Source organism: Crocodylus siamensis, chromosome 4 (assembly GCF_052110815.1).
Source record: "Crocodylus siamensis isolate JL-2025a chromosome 4, ASM5211081v1, whole genome shotgun sequence".
Lineage (NCBI taxonomy): Eukaryota > Metazoa > Chordata > Crocodylia > Crocodylidae > Crocodylus > Crocodylus siamensis.
Window position 1 is genome coordinate 158,765,311 of NC_143398.1, and position 20,699 is coordinate 158,786,009.

The 20,699-nt window shown below is 51.8% G+C and overlaps 1 protein-coding gene across 8 annotated transcripts in view; it reads right to left on the minus strand.

Moving 5' to 3' along the window:
- GRB7 (growth factor receptor bound protein 7) overlaps window positions 1–20,699 on the minus strand; it is a 53,160-nt gene that overhangs the window by 18,884 nt on the left and 13,577 nt on the right. For 7 of the 8 annotated variants that reach the window (XM_090044504.1, XM_090044503.1, XM_090044505.1 and 4 more), the window contains 2 exons: window positions 4,532–4,733; window positions 2,822–2,963 (listed from right to left, as the gene is read on the minus strand). In XM_090044504.1, the coding sequence (XP_089900630.1) occupies window positions 2,822–2,963; window positions 4,532–4,733 (344 nt within the window). Of the gene's footprint in view, window positions 1–2,821; window positions 2,964–4,531; window positions 4,734–4,948; window positions 6,518–20,699 lie in introns of those variants that run through there. The other variant, XM_090044508.1, reaches the window with a different exon arrangement.

The window sequence follows — 20,699 nt, forward strand, 5'->3', positions numbered from 1 at the left end:
ACAAAGGATCTCAGCTTCTCAAGTCAGCCCCAGGGTACATGCCGCCTTGGGGGAGGAGAATGGTCTGAACCCAAGATAAGGGCAGCCTGTGTATGGCCAAAGGGCTGGAGGGTACCAGCAATGCAGGATGCCTAGAAATGGACTCAGTCAGTGTCCATGGTGGGGTCACCACGACTGAGTAGGGGAGGGACTGACTGGCAGTCAGGTGAGGCTGGGCCATGATTCCTGAGCCTGCCAGAGCCACCAAGCTGCTGTTCGTGCCTGAAGAGTCTCCTTGGTCAGAGGCAGAGACAAGTGTGCGAAGACCAGTATTTGGAGGGCTCAGTCTGGCTGGGGCTACGTGGAGCTGGTGAGGGGCACTGGGGCTTCTGTGTTGCTGGCAGTGGGGGAAGAAGGCTGTGTCAAGTATGTTAGGCCCCATCCCAAGCACTGAGAAGTCTCAGAGGCATAACAAAGCAGCTGGGCACCCTGGGCAGTGAGACACATGGGGGCAGTAAGGACTTCTGGATGCCACCCTGTGATTGTGTGGCTGATATTTTTCTGCACCCGTACCCCACTTCCAGTTCAGCACCCAGAGCAGCTGCCTCATCATCCCATCCTAAGTTACGTTACTCTGTGGCCCCCTGATTCAGAGTCCATTTGGACATCTGGCCCAGGAGGGGCCTCCTGGAGAACTTCACTGCATATAAATCTGGGACATGGCTCATCCCCCGTCCACTTGGCAAACAGCCCCAGGAGCCAGGGACAGGAGCCAGAGCCTAGACTCAGAGCAGAAGGGACCATCAGAGGGAAGACTTAGGGTCCCAAGGAAGCTCTGAGGTGGTTTTTAGGTTCATGAACAAGAGGAAGGGGACATGAAGTATCCCTAACCAAAGGGTTCCCCAGCTCCGTCACCAGTTGCCCTGGGGGTGGGCCAGGACCCCTGAAAGAAGTGGAGATGTACAATGGAGGATGTAGATGCCACACTATGTCATGGGAGACTGGTGTGGAAGGGCATTGCCCATACCACACACACCAGGGCCGTGTTGTGGGAAAGTGCACTCCACAGACCTTGCCTTCTGCTCTTCACCCCAAGCCAGCCTCACTTCTCTCCTGACACCTCACAATCAAGTCCCAGTGAGGATAAGAGCTCCCAGCACCCTCCCCCTGCCCACCCAGCAGGGCCTACACCCCAGATGAAAGGCGAGGGATCCTTTATGGCTGTTATTCTGCAAAGCCCTTAATTGTAATCTTATTCCTTGCTGGTAAGTCTGGAAATTGGCTGTGAGATCTGAGCAAGTCAGGATGCAGACATCTCCCAAAGACATCCAGAAACTTCCAGGGAAAGAAGCATAATCCCACCCCACCCCATTGGAGAGATTAACCCCTTAGCTACCAGCCTCAAACCCCTACCCTTCCTGTGCTGCACGCAGGAACTTCCCAACTCTAAGGAATGGCTACACACATAAGCGCCGGCAGGGATCTCCATTCCTTAGTGTTTCTCATCCCAAAAGAATCCCAATGGACTTTGCTCTTATGCCAGAAATACCATCTCCCTCTGAAATGCAGCTGCCTCTGGGGTTGAATGTGTCTGAACAGCCCACAGCAACACTGCACAATATATTTTAGGACAGCGGGTGAAGAAGGATATGCAACTGTAGGGGCAGTGTAAGAGGAGGAATGACGCTTTCCAAACAGAGATTTGACCAGGCTGCCAAAATCAATGCCCTGGATTCTTGCCAAGTGTCATGAGATTGTTAGTGACCATGATTTGTCTCGATCCTGGATTAACCTCTTCTGGGAAAAAACAGGCTAAGGAAGTCAGAAACCAAAAGGGAAAACAGCCTTAAGAGAACAGCCACTTGCCTGCCTTGTGGATCAGATCATCTATCTCTGCAGAGGGTCAGCTACCTCTTCTCCAGCTGTTACTCTGCCTGCCCGGCCCCCTCCTGCCCCCCATCGCATCCAGCTGTTTGGATGCGAAGCTGTTTGGGGCAGAGGCTGTTTGCACAGCACCGCACCCAGTTATCAGAGTAGTTCCTGCTCATGCTTTCAGTTGCTCTCTGTCTCCTTAGCAGCCCTTCTGGGTTTGGTAGTCAGTGTGACTTCCATGAGCCTGTGCTACAGGGGTTCAGGTCCAGATGCGGCCCTTTACCACTGCAGGCTTACTAGTAACCCTGGTGCCAGCTCAGGAAAGTTTCTGCAGAGATGCAAGAAGGAGGAGCTATGGGGTATCCTGGCCTATACTGACAAAAGAGTTGAGGTTTTCTGGATGCATTATTCAGGACAGAAGGAGTTAAAAGGCTGTGTTGGACCCTGCTGGGAGGCAGGTGCACAGCAGGGGAGGTGTCAAGTGGGAAATACTGGAAAGTTTCCAAGGGTGCCTGGAAACTATCCCTTCTGCCTGCTCGCCAGTAATTACAAGCCGGGGGGGCTGTGGCCATCCAAACAACCTGGGATCCATGCCGACAGTCCCCATGGGAACCAACTCCAGCCTCATCAAGCCCTGTCATGCCTGGCCAGCTCTGGGACTGTACAGCACCCCAGGCAGACCCGACTCAGGGGAGGAGTGTGATGTAGCATTTACACTCAAAGATCATTGTTCCCATTCTGCAAAGGAGGGAAACTGAAGCATTGAAACTGGAGAGGTCACTCACCCAAGGTCAGTGATAGAGGGACCCAGGAGTTATGGCACCCTACCCCACTACACTAGTCGCTATGCCCCTTGCCTTCCCAGAGCCAAGAGAAAATCCAGGAATCCTGGCTCCCAGCCTCACTGGTTCACTATGTATCCAACATTTTCTGGGACAAGTACAACAAGCCATGTGTCAGACACACTTACATGGGAGCCACCTTCACGCTGTGGGCCTTGTCCCGCTGTAGGGCTGCTGAGGATGGGTGAGTTGGAGGGACTGCAGAGCTCAGGGAAGGGGTTGGGGATGGATGGAAGTGATGAGGCTCGTGGCTCCTCCTCCTTTAACTTCCTGCAAAGAGAAGGGACACAGAGGAGCAGGGGTGAGCATGAAGGTGCCCACATAGTCTTTTGTGTAAGACACACGAGCCATGCCAAGGTCACATGAACCACACAGGCTGCACATAAGGGGCATGTGAACCACACCAGTCACATGAACCACAACTAAAAGGCATCAAAACAAGAATGAAATCATGTGAACCCCCTATGGTGCTTCCCAGGACACAGCTCCATGAACCAGGATGAGCTCATGTGAAGCACATGTCAGAAGCCTATGGCACATGGTGAGATCATGTGAGCCACATAAATGAAAAATGCAAGATACGCGAGAGTCACATACATTCCAAACGTGGAGAAAAGGGCATGAATTCACTGCTCTCCAGGAGAGATTTTGTTTTCCTGGTTAAGTAGATAAAACCATAATCCCCTCTCCAGTTTCTGTGTGTCTGGGCAGGAGCAGGGCATTGCTTGGCCCCACCATGGAGCGCTGCTGATTCCTAGCCTGGATACATGACATGGTCACGTACTCTAGCACAGCCCTGTGCAAACCTGCCATTCCTGATTCATCCAATTTTTTCTCCATACTTTGCAAAGAGGGAAGCAGCACATGCAAAGAACAGAGAATTGGGTCCCAGTCACCCAGCAAAGGGGTGACTGGTGCCTCCTGAGTCTAGGAGTCACAATGTGGGGGAGGGCCTGGGGGCAGGCCAAAAGCCCCATATCCACTCCTATACTTTTGTGCCGCAGCTTAGTGCCCCCTGACACCCCCCCACTCTTCCAACATGCTGCCAGTCCGCATGGCAAAAAAACTGCCCCGTCCTGAGCAATGCCGAGTCAGGGGCCAATCTCAGGGGGGCACATGCCCCCCCATGTCCCCCTCATCAGTTGCCTACCAGTCTCAGACCCCCCTCAGAGACCCAGGGAGGGGCAGACACAGGTGGCTGTGTCAATAAAAGGCACTATAAAGCCATCAGCCCCTGGGAGGGTGGAGGGAAGGCTTCTTTCCGCTCCTGTGGGAAGAGCCCAGACTACGCTCTGCTGGGGCAGTAGGGCCTGGAGCACTGACCCCCAAGGGCAGGCAGAGAGTTAATGATTAGCTCTAACCTTCTGCCTTTCCCTAATGCTGTTTGTCTGTGCTTTCAGGCAAGAAAGCAGCCTTAAAAGGGGCAGCAGCTCTACCATGCATGTAGAAAGCGCTAAACTGGCTGGGCTAGAAGGCCTGCTCACTGGCTGCTCTAATGTACTGGACTATTACACTGTGTCCAGATCAACGGATAGACCCCAGGGGTCCTAGCTCCCAGACCCACAGTTTTAATCCACCAGACCCCACTTGCCACCCACTGCTGGCAGGAAAAACCCAGGAGTCCTGACTTGCAGTGCTCTAATGCATCCATCCTCTCCCAAGATCATATGGTTCATGGGAATAATGGCTGGAGAGGGCACCCCAGCTCTATAACAGGGTGTTGACACACCTACCGCCCCTGCCCAGGAGCAGAGGAGAAGCCAGATATGGAGATGGGCTACCAGTTATAGAAGGGAGGGCTGAAGTTTCCCACAAGGCCTTGCTTCTACCTCACCCACCTGTTCATGTGGATGAGCAGTGGCTGTGAGCGCTTCATGTCACTGCCAGCCAGCACATCAGCCTTGTCCCCCCGCTCACTGAGAGGGAAGGCATTGCCATTGGGCAGGCTCCTGGCTCTCTCCTGCTCCAGGCTGCCCTGGTAGAGGTTGTCCAAGGTGGTGTTCACGTTGTTCTGGAGAGCGCCCAGGTCCATGTCATTATCTGCAGGAAGATGGCACGAGACACCAATGGTTATTCCTACCTCCACAGCATCCTTCAAACTATCCACACCCACCACTGAGAGCTCTGGACCCATGTGCCCCACACCTCCAGGCACCAGCTGAGCCAGTCACAGAATTTGAGGAGTGGTCTTTGAAATCCCCTCCTCCTCCCATCACTCACAGAAGAGGCCTGGCTACTGTGCCTTGTGCCTCTACCTTTCAATCTCCAGGAGAGCTGCAGTGAGGCACATCCCCCTTCCTCTCATTGTGCGAACTGCCCTGTGGTGGAAATAGACCCAACTGGTCAGTGAAGCCTACACACCAGGGATGAGAAAGAGACTATTTGCCTTGCAGCACCAGAAGAGCTGCACCCAGGGTCTAGGCAGGGAGAGGACACCAGAAGGAGTATGCATACTCTAGCAGAACGAGGGAGGATTCCCTCTTCAAACCCCCAACCCAAAGAGATACAGCCCCCTGAGACATGGACAGTGAGGGAGTAGAAGACCAGGATACAGCAGTGGGCAAGGCAGCCACTGACACTCCCATATCCAACTTGACACATCTTTGGCTCTACAAGCTGTTGCTTAAGGACAGCAAATTATTCCAGAGTCACTCCAGAGTGACCCTGTTGACATCAGTGGGGTTACTCTAAATTTTTATCTTAGCATAGCCACGAGCAGAGTCCTTCCAAGCAGCAATTCCTACTGAGATAAAGTCCACGCCTTTGTGACCTTCTGCCCCTCAGCTGGGCTGTGGGCTCATCCCAGGGCAGGATGATATCACCCATCAACTTCTCTGGAGACTCTTTCTGTGGACTCATCCCTGCTCTGGGAAGGGGCCTGACTCCTTCAGCCTGTAGTGGCAACAATCTCCTTGGACACACCAAAACTTCACTCCTGGAATGAGGTCAGATGGCTCGGGTGTCACCTGTGGGTCATTTGCTGGAAGCTTATGCTTCATGCCCCGCAGTCCTTCTGTCTGCCATCCCGCTGGCAAGCAGCCTGAAGCAGGCAAACCAAAGGACTTTGTCTCTGTCTGTTCCCACCTGCGCAAGGACCAAAGAGGGAATGGAGACAAAGCTGCTCCTGCAATACAACCCCCTGCTGAGTGACCCAGGCAGTTTTGTTTGTGCAAGAGCCATACGGAGCTGTCAACGCTGGTGCCTACAGGACCAAGGGGCTGGAACACAAGCTGTTGAGCAACAGCGCCTCCTGTGCACATTTAACCATGTCTGCACATGTCAGCCAGCTCCAGTTCCTGTGTGTTCACACTCCCATGCACCCATTTCATGCATGTCCTAGTCACTCAGGCATGGGGATTCTGTCCATTTCCACTAGCAGCAAAGAGATGTGTGTATGTGTGTGTCCACGCATGTGAATCCACTTAGTGCATGTAGTTTCTCTGGGCTCCAGGGATCTTAGTCTGCCTCTTCCCGTCAGTGCTGAATGTGGTTCACCCCAAAGAGGTTTGTGGAGATGTATCATGTCACTTGGGACTTCTGGAAGCTGACTGCTGTACCTGAGTGTGGGCAATGACCTTCTCCCCAAGCTCGCTCCATGTTTGGCTTTTCTGGCAGCAAGACTAGCATGAGTGTAGCTCAGCATGGATGCCAATCTCCCTGGCCAGCATAAATCACTGACTCAGGCAGCTGGCTGAGGCATCCTGTGGCATCGGGAAGTGCCCATCTGAGTGCACCTTTGATGGCAACCAATCTGCAAAGCGTCAGAAGGATGAACCACAAAGCCAGAATCAGAGGCAGCGGCCCTAGCATGTGGTCTCTTGGCAACAATCTGTGCCTTTTCCTGATACCTGCTGGGCTCCATGGGGTGCCAGATCACAAACCTACCCGAGCACCTTGCTGGGTGCATTATTTTCCCCTGTACCACAACAAAGTGATGAATCAGTGTGGGCAGGTGACTCAGCACCACCTCACCCTCCTCCTTGCAAGCCTCAGCAGCAAACTCCAGCCCTCACATACCTTTGCTCTGTTGTTTCCAAATGGCCTGGCTAGAGGCCGCTCAGCCCCAGCAGAGGAGACTCATACTATTAGGAAACGGAGCAGAGTAGCACCTTCCTACATGCTGCAGCCCTTTCCATCTCACTTTAGAGGGCTTTGTTGGGAGCAGGGCAGGCATGACTCACCCATGCCACAGCATAGAAGCTGCTCCGGAGTGAACCCTGCCCTGCCTGCCAGCTCTGGGCCCAGGACCTTTGCCCAGCCTCAGACGCAGAAGCAGGGGCAATGGCAGAGAGATTCTGTCTCCTTGATCGCATTCTACTTTCACCTGTCTCACTGTTTTTAATGTTGCAGATGACACCAAGCTGGGGGAGTAGTAGATATGCTGGAGAGTAGGACTAGGATTCAGAGAGACCTAGAGAAATTGGACTGGACCAAAAAAAATCTCAATAAGGACAAATGCAAAGTCCTGCACTTAGGACAAGACAATCCCATGCACCAGTACAGGCTGGGGACTGACTGGCTAGGCAGCAGCTCTGCAGAAAAGGACCTGGGGGTTACGTTGGACAATAAACTGAATATGAGCCAACAGTGAGCCCTAGTTCTGAAGAAGGCTAATGGCATACTGGGATGCATTGGTAGGTGTGTTGCCAGCAGATCAAGGGAAGTGATTATTTCCTTTGATTGAGCATTGATGAGGCCATATCTAGAGTATTGTGTCCAGTCTGGGGCCCCCCACTATGGAGTGGATGTGGACAAATTGGAGAAAGTCAGTGGAAGGAAACAAAGATGGCTAGAAGGCTGGGGCACATGACTTATGTGAACAGACTGAGGGAACTGGGCTTATGTAGTCTGGAGAAGAGAAGACTGAGAGGGGATTTATTAGCAGCCTTTAATTACCTGAACAGTGGTTACAAAGAGGATGGAGCTGGACTGTTCTCAGTGGTGGCAGATGACAGAAAAAAGATCAATGGTCTCAAGTTGCAGCAAGAGAAGTGTAGGTTAGATATAAGGGAAAACTTACTTATGAGGAGGGTAGTAAAACACTGGAACGGGTTACCCATAGAGGTTGTGGAATCTCAGTCCGTAAAGGTTTTTAAAACCCAGCTAGACAAAGATTTGGCTGGGATAATATAGTTGGGGGTGGTCCTGCTTTGAGCAGGGAGGGGGTTGGACTAGATGACCTCCTGAGGTCCCCTCCAACCCTAATTTTCTATGATTCTATGATTCTGTATCCATCACTGCTGTGTCTGGGCTCCATATGGGCTAGAAAAGCAGCTCAGTAGCAGCCCTCTTGAATTTGTCATCATGGTATTGCCTCCACCACTTTTTTGGATCCAAAGACTATTGAAGGACATGGGCCTGACCTGGCCAAACTATGATGGGGTCAAATAAGCCAGGGCAGCTGGATTCTCTACCTGGCTCAGCAAGCACTGGGACAAGCTGGCTGGGGGGTGACAACACACCCTTATCCCTCTTGAGGCTGATACCATAAGCATCTGTGCCAGATTCTGATTCCAGCTACACCAGGAACTCCACTGAGCTGCCCTGGATTCACAGCAGCACAGCTGAGAGCAGGATCTGATCTGTTTGAGGCTTGCACAGCACTGGCTTTCCTACCAGGTAAGCCACCTCCTCCTCCCCAGGAAGGCCCTGAGATACCGCTTTGCAGCCCACACGGAGCCAAACTGTGACTCCTGCCATCCTGCTTGGTATCTCAGCACTGCTGATGAAACACTGGAGGGCAGGGAGTCTGGATGGAGTTCCAGGAGCTTTGCATTGGGTGCATCAGCCAGGAGGAAACCAAGTCACGCCATCTTCTGAGGTAGTGATGTCCCTGGCCAAGTGCACAAGGTACCAAGACAGTAATGCAGAGACTGTGAAGTTGGAGACTGCCACTCAGGAGGGACACAGCTGCTGCTCTTGGAGCCAAAGGGGAATGGAAAGAGAACAGAGGAAAAGAGAATAGAAGGACCGATGTTTTTTTTAACTCTAATGGATCTTATGTGTCCCCTTATGTGTTACTGAGCATCTGACAGTGTTTAACTGCAACCCCGTGTGTGGCAAGGCAATGCCATTATTCCTGTTTCATGGGCACCCTGGGAGATGAAGTGACTTGCCTAAGGTCAGGCAGGGAGTCTGTGATGGAGTTGAAAATGGAGCGTAGCTTGCCCAAGTCCCAACTGAATGTCTTGAGCAGTGGACCACCTTCCTCCCCAGTTCTGCACCGGGAGCAGACAACTCTCAGCTGTGGACTCTGGTACTTATCAAAACTTGAATCCCCTTGCCCTGGCAGAACCCAAGGCACACCCATCCCAGACCACTGTAGCCATTATCCTGTGACAGAAAGACCACCCAAACCAAATTTCCCTCTCCCAGTTGGGTGCAGGGGCCTTCCAGGGCTGGACTGAGGCCTGTGGGTGGCACAGCTGCTCTCTGCTGGCGGGAGGGAAGCTTGAATCCCTGTTGCCCAGGCTGTGCTCCTCCCAGGGGATGATACGGAGATGCCAAGGAAATGACTGGAAGATGAAGTGGAGGGCAACATTCAGACAGCCCCCTGACCCATGATTTAACCCTTGCAGTGCTAGTAGATTGCTGCCTACTAGCTACCTCTTCCAGCCTGCTGCTGCAAAGGGCTTGGAAAAGAAGCCATGATGGGTCTGATTCATTCTGGTTTTGGCTGTAGCTGCTGCAGCTTTGTGGGAATGAATGTTCCCTACTGGGTTTATGGGCCTGTGGCAGCATCATTAAAGTCACTGGAGGGTGTCAGCTTGTGGTGGCTGCAGCTTCATAGGCATCAGGGGGCCAGCAATGCCTTCTCTCTTGTGTGGGCACTCTTCTGCAGTGCCCACCTTCTCCCTGGGGCTGGTTGGAGACATCCTCAGAGCAAGATCTCTGGCCAGAAAAGTGCTATTCATCTCAGAAGAGCCCTGGGGAAGGGGCATCCAAGCTGGGAGGTAGCTGGGGGGAGTCATACCCAGATTCCCAGCCTGATAATGCCTTGTTATCACTTCCTGCCCTCCCCCACGCACTCCTGTGACTCATACTACCCCAGGCAGAAGGGAGAGGGGCAGGGTCCTTATAAGGAGGGCCCCTGCACTGTGACTCACCTTAACAGCTTCCTGTCTTTCAGGTCCCTCTCCAAAACATCCACCCACCCTTAGCAGCATGGTTAAGCAAAACAAGCAGTCACTCCAGTCACCCCACAGACAGTGCCGGGGGTGGGCACGCGGGACAACCCACAATCTTCTTCTGTACACTGGGCACCCTACAGCCCACCCAGTCAGACTGTGAAGCAAGGGATATCTTGTCAATGTCCCTTGAGATAGTGTGCTGGCCATCAGTACAGTGAAGGCCAGACAAGTGGGCCTGGAGACAAGGATCTCAGATGTTTGAGGCTGCATTGGGTAGGACAGAAGCACCAGCAAGACTGGAAAGGCGGGCAAGGAATGGGAGACTGATTTGAGGTGTTCAGGGGGTGTCTAGTCCACCCCCCCACACACACACACACAATTGGCTCCCCACTAGTTTGAAAGGAGGTACCATGGGCAGCTTCCTGAAGAACAGGGCATGCCAGAGATGGAAACAGAGGTGGATGCGGGGACCAGCCTGAGTGCCACTGATGGGCTGATGCTACTCAGCTCATAGCAGGAGCAACTGGCCTTTCATCTTGAGTGGTAGGAACACCCACCCCTGGCATGGGGCTGGACACAGGGAGGCAGTTCCCCTCCTGCTTCCAGGACCCCTTCCCAGTGAGCAAGGGGACTGATTCCAGGTTTTGCAGTAAGAACACAGGTAATGTGTACCCTCCCCATGCCCAGTGTCTAAGCCCTTTTAGGGAAGTCACCTGGCAGGATCACGAGTAAATCCTGGCCAGGACTAATATGCCTGCCTGGAATGGATCCTGACTGGTAAGCACTCAAGCCCAGCTATTAAAGATGTACAAACATCAAAAGCTGCAGCCAGGCCCCGAGTGGGATCCCCAGAGGCACTTATGCACCAAATTACCATGGAGTTCATCTCAGCACAAGGGCCAGGCACAAAGCCTGGTTACTTGGCCTATGCTGCCTGCTGCTGGGTTCTCAGGTCCCTCTTGAAAAGAGGGTGTGCCATTTCCTCTATACAGTCCCATCCCCATCAGAGTGCAAAGGGAAGGGAGGCCAAGCTGCTGGAGGAGCTATAAAACGGAGGCCCTTCTGGCAATTCAATCTTGCTGAACTTTGCACTGGAATCAGGAGTCTAACCTCAGCTTCCTGGCAAAATTCCAGCTGGGGTAATTGCATCCTGCTGACCTAAAATTCCTCCTGGGAGTTGCAACTGGAAGCAAAATTCTCCTTCACTTCCTGACTGGGAGAGTTGTGTAATGTCACTGCAGGCTGTTACAGACAGCTCCTACCTTCCACCCCAGACATGGATGCCTTAGAGACACAGCATTTCCCAAATACAAGCCCATCTGCCAAGCTTATAAAAGGCTTTGGGATCCTTTGGGAGGAAACAAATGCTATTATTTTTAATTAATTGAATGCAAAAGCTGAGGCAAAGTGTTGTGTTTTGCTTCTAGTATTGACATCACATGTAGACCCTCTGTAGAAGGCTGAATATAGCTCCCACAGAAAGGTGAGGGGATCATATTTTCTTTACCTGTGGTGCTAGAAACTGACATTTGCCTTGAAATGGAAGCTGAGGAACTCCTGGATCTCATGACTCTGGGAGGTGGGGCTTTACAGGTAATATTGAATAAGGTCTGAGCTGGCAACACCATTATTCTCTCTGGGCATAAAGGAAGGTTTCTGTTTTCTGGTGCCTCCCTTTCCATCCACATTCTTTAAGAAGCCTCTACAATGTGTTTGGTACTAGAAGCAAAGCATGTCCCCAGAAAACCCAGGAGTGAGTGTGCTTGGAAACCTGGGCCTGCCTTGCTGCTTATGCTGTTCCTGTAGGAGAGGAACATGCAGGACAGGGCAGCACAGGCTAATGGAGCAAAAAATCTCTTTCCCTATCCAAGCCCAGATGCTTGCTTCTGGCCAAACCTGTTCTCTCCTCCGCAAGATGTACTGCTGGCCTCTCCCTGCTACACCTCAACACCTTGGTATCTGGGACATCCAGCTGGCAGGGACTTTTCAAGCACAGCAAGATACTGTGGGTCCTGAGCTCTTGTCATGGGGAGAAAGAACCCTGCCATGCTCACAGGGAGCAGGATGAGAGTAATAGTACATCCCACCCAGTATACCTCCTTCCTGCCCCACTAGATTAGACCAGTGGCTCATCTACCCCAGATGTCCCTGGGTAGATCTCCCACCCAGTCCTCCCACCCAGACCTCCCACCCAGTCCTCCAACATAGTCCCAAGCCAGTCAACATACACAGCATTAATGTGCCTTAGCATGTCTATATGTGCATTAAGGTGCTTTAGCTATTCGCACATAAATTTGTTACCTGCTTTTGCAGGTATCAAATTTAGGCACGAATAGTCTAAAATCACCATTTTTAAGGCACATTAAGGGTGCTCATGTGTAGCCCCGTTCCCTTAATGCGCCGTAAGTGCTTTAAATCGGCACATGTAGATGCGCCCTCTATCTATGATGGAAGTTCCCTCTATCTGTGATGCTAGATCCCCCTCTCTGCATCTCTCTAACTGTGTCCACGCTCACCTTGCCCACTGCTGTCAGTGGTGATGGTACTGGTGGTGCCAGTGCTGGAGCTGACCAGCTGCCAGCATCCCAGTCACCATTAGCATCACTACCAGTGCTGCACATGGTTGCTGCAGGTAACACAAGGCTTAGAATGGTAGTGAGCAGTGCTGACTTGTCAGGACTGGTGCTTTTCCCACCAGCAAGATGGGATCAGGGCAGTGCTGGAGATGTGCTGGTAAAGGCTTGTGAAGATACAGCCCAGCAGTGCCCCCCACAACTACATCCTCAGGTTATAGAGTCTCTTCACTTAGGAGAGGAGGAAAGTGTGTATGAAAGGGGCAGGGAGGGCAGTGGGCAGTGTGTACACACAGGGTCAGTGTAGGCATGCACTTCCCTGCATGTGTGCATGCTTGTATGCACAGCCGTGAAGAGGCATGATACAGTGTTTTGTTTACTTCCTGGTTTCCAGCACAGCTCTCTAGAGACCTTGATGAATGACAGTCAACCCCAGGGTAAGCGGGCAGTGCTCCATCAGAGTCAGGTTGGTAAATATAAGCTGGCTTGGTTGCAGCAGAGCAGCAAAATCCTGTAGGGTCTGTGATAAATACTGCAGGTCCTGTGGAAAAAGGGGTTAGCATCTCTTACAAACAAACCCAGCCAAAGGGAGAATAGAGTTGCTTCACATGGTGCAATCGAAATAGGCTCTTGGCACCCAGACCACTGTAAGGGCTTGTTCTGTGGGTAGCCAAGCCCCTTAGGTTTGAAGCAAGACCCCTCCCAATCCCTCAAACTCCTCCTCAGATTGCTACCTGTGTAACATCTCGGCTTGCAGCCCAGCCCAGCAAGGACCAAACCCTGTGGAGGCTGACCTAGGCCTGCCTCTGGGCAGTCTGCGTGGTTTCTACTGCTGACTCAGTTTTGTAGGGCAAAGAGAACCACCAGTGCGCAGATTCACCCTAGCCACACAACTCTCTAGGTGAGCCTGGGGAGCCCCCAAGCTGGCGCTCCAGAGCACGGGGACACCAGGCCTTTTTCCTATTTCTGCTGCTCCTAAATGGGGCCCAACTGGGACACCATGGAGGAGCTGAAGGAGGGGTACAGCCTACCTGCATGTCTGTATAGTGCTGAGCACAACTGGTGCTCAGCAGAGAACCAAACCTCCTGGGGCTCAGCAGAAGACTCTGAGGTGTAGCTCTGATCTGGGAAATTGAATCCATGCAGGGGGAGGAATCTGCCCTAACAGTGGCACCAGGGAGAAGTGAGAGGCTATGGGAAGAGGCCAGATCCCTGGAGCCAGGCTAGAGTCACCCAGAGACATAGTGAGTGGATTAGGCAGCTTCATGGAGACACATCTGTGCGTGGCACTGAGCCCAGTACGGCTGCCACTTTCCAGCCCTCTCTTCAAGCACATACTGTACCACAGAGTGACAGAAAAATATGAGCCGGATTAGAGCAGAGCCCCCGAGGGATATGCACAGAGCCTGGGGTCAGAGTCCCCTGATTAGTCAGAGACTGCAAACACAGCAGAATTTTCTACAGAAGAAACACTCGTTGTCCTCATAGATGTATCTGCTGGTGTAGGGCCCATCTTTGTAGCTAGTCTATATGACTGGAGCCTGTTGCTTGGGGGAGGGAGAGGTTGGGTGAGGATTCCTGAGCTCACGACATGGCTTTACCACTGGGTCACTGGGTGACCTTGGACAATTCATTTCCCCTCTCTGTGCCTCCATTTCGCCAACGGTATTAAGAGGTGGGAAGATACTGACTCTTTGCAAGAAGGGTAATGCTCAGAGGTGACACTGTTGCTACCAATGCAAAGCATCAGCCTCACCTGTCTCTACCTCTCACCCTGGTTTCATCTTTGACAATAGCATCTTGCACAGAAGAAGCCACAGCAGCATGTTTCCCCACCAGAGATAATCACTTTCTTCCTTCACAAACGAATTATGCTCTAAGTATGTGACTTCTCCACATGGCCTACAGGATGCAGGAGCCTGGCTTGGATTGACTTGCAGCAAGATTTGTGTTCCTATATCATCTGAGGTGCTTTTGAAAATCCAGCTGGGGCATCCTAGCACCAGGGTGCTGCTTCCACAGTTAACTTGGAAATACCTATCATGAAATAAAGCTGCGCTTTCAAGGATGTTTATGTGAATGTGGCCCAGGGAGGCAAACTATCTTAGTTGTATTAGCTACCAGGCAGCTTTTCTGTTCCTTTCGCAATTTGGCACAAGTACATGGGAAACGTATGGGGGACATATCATTTAGGTACATGTCTAAGATTTTAGTGTTGGTCACATTGACCAATCCCACAGCCACTGGTTAGGATACTATCTGTGACAACGCTGTGCCCCATGAAGCTGAGCCTTCCCTGAGGACTTGCAAAATGCAGTCAGCCACACTCGGGAACAGAGAAGAAGAGCTTTTAAAGGCCTGGGTGGAGACTCAAGAGTCTCAGGCTTCTGTTGGCTGTCTGACCTTGGGCAAGTCGCTTAGGGGTCAATGGTGAAAGGTAGCTGCTGCACTTCTGAAACACCTGTCTGCATGTCTAGGTGCTTAAATACCTTTAAAAATGCCTCTCAGGCCCAGATCCTTGAAGGTATTTAGGACTTTTTAGGATCTGGATATAGCAGGGATGGGCAAAATATGTCCACGGGCCAGATACAGCCCACCAAGGGATTTTGCCCAGTCCACAGTGGCAGCCTGGGCTGCGGAGCGAGTGGCTGGTTCCACCATCTCCAGGTGTATAGCAGGGCTGGGGCGGTGCAGCAATCGGACTTGGCTGCTGCTGGACCTGGCCCTGCAGCTCAGGCACCTCAGCCCACCCACCACCAGGAATGGGACGCACATAGGCAGGATTTTTTTCTTTTTTTTTTAAGGAAAATTTTTTATGTTTGCCAAATCAATTCCAAATCCGTGAGTCATTCAATAACCAAATGTGGCCCTACTACCGGCAAACATCCTCCACCCCCACCTTGGGCTTCAGATGCTTCCAAATCCTTTGGCAGGCATCCTACGTGCAGGCCCAAGCCCAGAAACTTGGGGTTTGGATGCCCCCAAGTTTCGCTTACCCTCAGCTGTACGGTCACAGGAGCAAGCTAGGGAGGAGTCTCCCATGGCCAGGCAGTGGGGATGGGGCTATGGGCAGGCAAGGCTGGGCTGGGAGTAGGACGGGTGGGTAGGGGCAGGATCACAGACCAGTCACAGTGTGGGGCTGGGGCCCAGGGCAGAGCCACGATCTGCTCCCCACATGCCTGTTATGGGTTCTGGGCAGGGGCATGCAGGCAGCATACGGTTATGCCCCCAGCTCCAGCCTGACACTGTCACTGCCCCAAGATCCCTCCCCTGGCCATGCCCACCCACCCTGTTCCCAGATGCTGCTTTCTACCTGCTTGCAGCCCCATCCCAGCTGCGTGGCCAGGTACAAGGCAGAGCCACTTAGAGAGTTTTGGTGACCTGTTGCAGAGGGAAGAGGTGCTGACCTTGCCTGCAACAACTCACCAAAACTCCCAAAGTGGTCCTCATGCCCAAATAATTGCCTTCCCCTGGGGTACTGTATGGGAACAATAGCACTATCTTGTCTCTCAGGGGTGTTCTGAGCATGAACATAACAGCGAGTCTGAGATGCCCAGATACTATGGTATCTAATGGGTGCCATGTGGACTAGTTCTTTCAGAACAGTGTAGAAATGTACCCTATTAGCACATTTTTAAACAGTAGCTTAGACACGGACCCAGAAGGTAGTCTCAGTAGGTCCTGGGATCATCCATCCATCCGTCCACCCTTCTACATGTTTCCTAAAATAAGTCCCAGAATCCTCGTTTAGATATGGCAAAACAGAGTAAGCAATTAGGTATACTGTTCAGCAAGCCATAGAAAAAGCTGATCCCAACAGGCTCTGCCAGGACCTACCTGTAGTCCCCATGGCTTTCAAATGGCTTCTTTGTAACTCAGTTCCTTTTTCCTCCACCAATTCTTCCCTCTTAGTTTTGAGTACTTTGGGAGGCACAGTGCTGCCTCCACTAAAGTTCTTTGTCAGGGATGGCTTGAGACAATGCAAGATCCAGCCCCTTCCAAGTGTGACAGTAACCACTGAAACAACCAAGTGCTTGGACCTGGGGACCATAAGTTCTCCCATACCAGTGAAAATAAGGAAGAGCTTCCTGGATGAACAGGAGAATGTCAGCATCAAACTGCAGCAAAAGGGAGGAGAATCATCCATAGGGATGCCACACCTGCATCAGTGAAACCTCTTACCCCATATACTGTCTCTAGCAGAGTCTCCAAAAGCCAAAATCTCTAGTGGAAGGCCTGATCCTGCAAAATAATGCCCCTTACTGATCTATATTGCCCCATCAGGGACCTTTGTTCCTGATCCATAGCTGGGTGAAGTGTGAGGAGGACCCTGTGGACTGGAACTTCTCCCTGTCAACTAGGCACTGGTGATGTGTCTGAGCCATGGCATGGAATGAAACCAGAGACAGATGGAAATAAACCAGGTCACCAGGGTTGGCTTTTGGCCGATGAGTTCAACGAGGCAATGAGGGAGCAGGGTTTGCCTGGTATCAGAGTGCTGAGGACTTTGCAGGCCCTGCTGGCCCCAGGAGCTCAGCACTCACCTTGGCCTCACTGACCTACTCCCCTGTTAATATGGAGAGTAGCCCCTTGGGACAGGAGCATGGGATTCTCAATCTCTGACTCCTGAAAGAGAGATCCATTTCCCTTAAATCCCATGCCTGGCTTCTGAACCAGTCTTTGGGGATGGTTGCCCCAACTAGGCCTTGAAGTGTGTGGTGCAGGGATTCTTGCTGCCTGTGATAGTCAATGATGAAATTTGCAGAGAAGTTGGGGGGAAGGTAGGAGTGTCACGCTGTCCCCAGTGAAGCAAAAAGCGGAGATGAAAGCAACTGTGTCTCATCTTAGAACAATTTACGGTGAAAGGAAGAGCATGAATAGACAGATGGATTCTTTGGGGATATCTATGTTTCTGGAAATGCTGTCATCCTCCGGAAATCCAGGTCCCTCCCAATTTCTTGTCTAAAAGGCTGTCTCACCCTTCTCGATGTGGAATCTAAAAGGCCTTGGCCACTTATTACTGTAGCAGGGAACTGGGCAGAGCTGCTCACCCTGAAATTTGTCAGCTATTAGGCTCTGTTCCTGGGAGCCAAACCCAGGAAAATGACTTCCTGGCTACAGGCAAAGCTACTGAGCAGGGTACAAACAAAACACACCCACCGACGCGTCAGCACACAAACCCACACCCGTCCAGACACACAGGTGCATCACACAAATACAGACACGTGATCACAGGCACAAACACATACATACACTCGCACTCGTACTCAAGAGATGCACAGCCAGAATCACACATATGCCTAACCATTGAACCATACCACCCACCCAGACACATATGCACAGTGGCTTGTATGCCCCTCCTCTAAACCCCTCCTTTCTCCATCCAGTAAATTAGTATAAAAACAGTAACAGTGAGCCCTAAACCCAGCTTGCCCATTTAAAGTTTAATTTTTTCAATGTGCCAAGCTGAGAGGCTCACTGATTCTAGGTTTAATCATTCATTTCTTATTTACAGTCTCCAGCGTGGAGGGTGTGTTTTTCTCTCCCCCTTCCCTCCACCCACCCTGCTTCCAGACTGCTGAAGCAGGACTCTCAGAGTTCATCTCCTGTCTCTGGTCAAGGTCCCCTGTGCTACTGCTCACTGCCCTTCAGGGACTGGAGAGACTTCCCAAGTTGTTTGTGTTTGAAAGGTCATGGGTGTTCTTGAGTAGGGAGCCGTTCCCAGACCTCACATATCTCAGCCGCTTACTAAAGCACTTTCCAAACAATGGGCGGGTTCCAGAACTCAGTTTCACTGGCTTCACTCCAGAATGGCCTCACTTATTCTGAACGTAATGCCAGTTGAACGAAGATCACAGCTTAGCCTTTCTAAGTCCTTAAATCTTCTCACCCAATGCTGAAATGCAGCTGCTTCTGGGGTAGAACATGGCTGCTGTTTTAGTGGCCACAGCAATACTACCCAAGAGTTTGGGATGGGAAGTGAAGAGTCCTGTGTCTAGTTGAAACAGGAAAAATACTGGCTATAATACTCGGCTTCAAACCCAAGCTATAGGCAAACTTCAATGGCCAAAATGGACCTCAGTTTTACATCTCATCTGAAATGTGCCAGTTTTGTTATGGTTTGCATTTACCATCGTGAAACCTGAGACTCGTGTAAACAACAGAGGGGAGGGACAGGAAGTACACTGGGCAAGACTGGTATGGCTAGCTAGAGAGTCTGACTCTCTTCATCTCAGACCACTACCCAGCCCTTGCGTGGTACCACCATCCCAGCCAAGCTGGGCCAAGTTGATACAGAGTAAAGCATGCCTCCATAAAGGGAGGGAAAGTTATTTCAAGAAAAGCGGCAGCTAATCCCTGAGAGCATCCAAAAGGTGCCATGGTGCATCAGACCTCTGCAGATGAAGTGTCTTGCTGGACAGGGTTCAAGAGGAGAAATAACCCAGTGCACAGAAGCCAAGCCCACCTAGTACAGAGTATCAACTCCCTTCCTCCACCTCCCAGAGACATCCCCTGACATTCCCCAGTTGAGCTGGCCTCCTCACCTATTCTATGACACTGAGTGTATCTACACAAGACACTTAATGCACAGTAGACTAATTCTACTGTGCATTAGCTCATCATGGCAAAAACCATTTTAATGTACTAATGCGCAATAGAATGCACTAACCGTTTTGATGCACTAATGTGCATTAAGCACATCTGAATTGCAAATTGTGGGGGGCAGGGGCAACAGGCCTGTTCCTCAGCTGATGTAAACCCTCATCATTTGATGAATCTAGGCAGGTTTACAATACCTGAAGCTTCAGACCCAGCACACCTTTCCTGTCACTGGCAGTTAACACACGGCAGACAATGATCACGAGTTTTGCAGGCTCAAGGATTTTGGTCCCTGGAGAACTTTCCCCACCCAGGATCTGGAATCTTTTAAAACCCAAGGTGCCCACAAAGCCGAGTGAAGTTTAAACATGAGTCACACAGCAGTCCAGCCGCTTACGCAGGCCTCCACAATGTCTTTGGAAGCTTCAGTCACCGCCAGCTGGAACTCAGCGTCTCTCTGCTCCTGAGTGGCCTGGTCAGCATGGAACTGGGCTCTCTCTGTGCCTGGCTAAGCAGAAGGGCATGGGAGGGTGTCATGGGGCGTTTAATCCCTCCTGCCCAGTAAGAGGCCGTCCAGCAAGGACGCCCCCCTGCAGCCCCGCGTAAATGCAAGTCAGGGGCTTTAATCAGTAATGTGTGTGTATCTACCCCCAGCACCCTGACTGCTCAGCCACAGAAGCTTTCCCCAGGGAGATGACCCTGCTGCCCTGAATGAAGCAACAGACTGCTCACCCCTGGGAAAGCCAGTGTGGTACTGACTGCAGGAATAAACAGCACCAGCTGACTGGTGTGGTGGGGGAGAGAAGCCCCTGCATCTTATTCTACCAGAGGCAGGTTGTGAGTGCTCTACACAGGGGAGCCACTTGCTTAGCTGCCCTCACTATATGCCCTCAGAGAAAAACAGATGTGCCCATATGCTGAGCAGTCACTGAGAGCCAGCACACCTGCAACAGGCACCCAGGGAAAAGATGAAGCGCTGGAGATAAAGCCCCAAGGCTGGTGAGAGAGCATGGAGCCTTCTCCATGCCCAGCCCCACTCAGGACATGATGTTTGTTGGTTCCCTTAAAACCCAGGGACAAGGATTGAGACAGGTCTGAGCCCCAGTGGCCTGTCTCCTCCCCACAGGGTCCCTGGGCAGCTGGCCCACATACAGCACCCAGTCCTGAGTGGCTATATCCGAGCAGGCCTCCACAGGGCCCCCACTGACTCTGAGCAGATCCAGCCTAGTGTGCTTTTGGAGAGAGAGGACTAAAAGCGGGGGCTCCCTTGCTGCTGTGTTATTTCATACCAGTGCTCTTGGCAGGCTCTTGTATTCATCTTCCAACCACTGCTATTCCCACCCATTACCAGCCCTGCCCATCACCACAGCATCAGGTCAGCACATCCCAGCAGCAGATTACTCACTACCAAGTACCTCCATTCAACAGGGTGCCCCTAACCTGTCCTGTCCATCACCAGCTCCAGTGGGCACCTTACAGCTTCCTGGGGAAAATCCCCGGAGATGGGGAGAGATGCCAGGCTCCCCAAGTCACACCCCACATCTGGAGAGATGGAGAAAACTGATCACCATGGCAGGGTTGGTGCAGAGAGAGGGAGACGCCTGGGTGCTAAACTTCTGTCTTTGCCCCAAAACTAACAAGCAGGGCCACTATTCTGGAGCCAGACTCAGGATTCACTCCAGAAACTCAGGATCTACCCCACC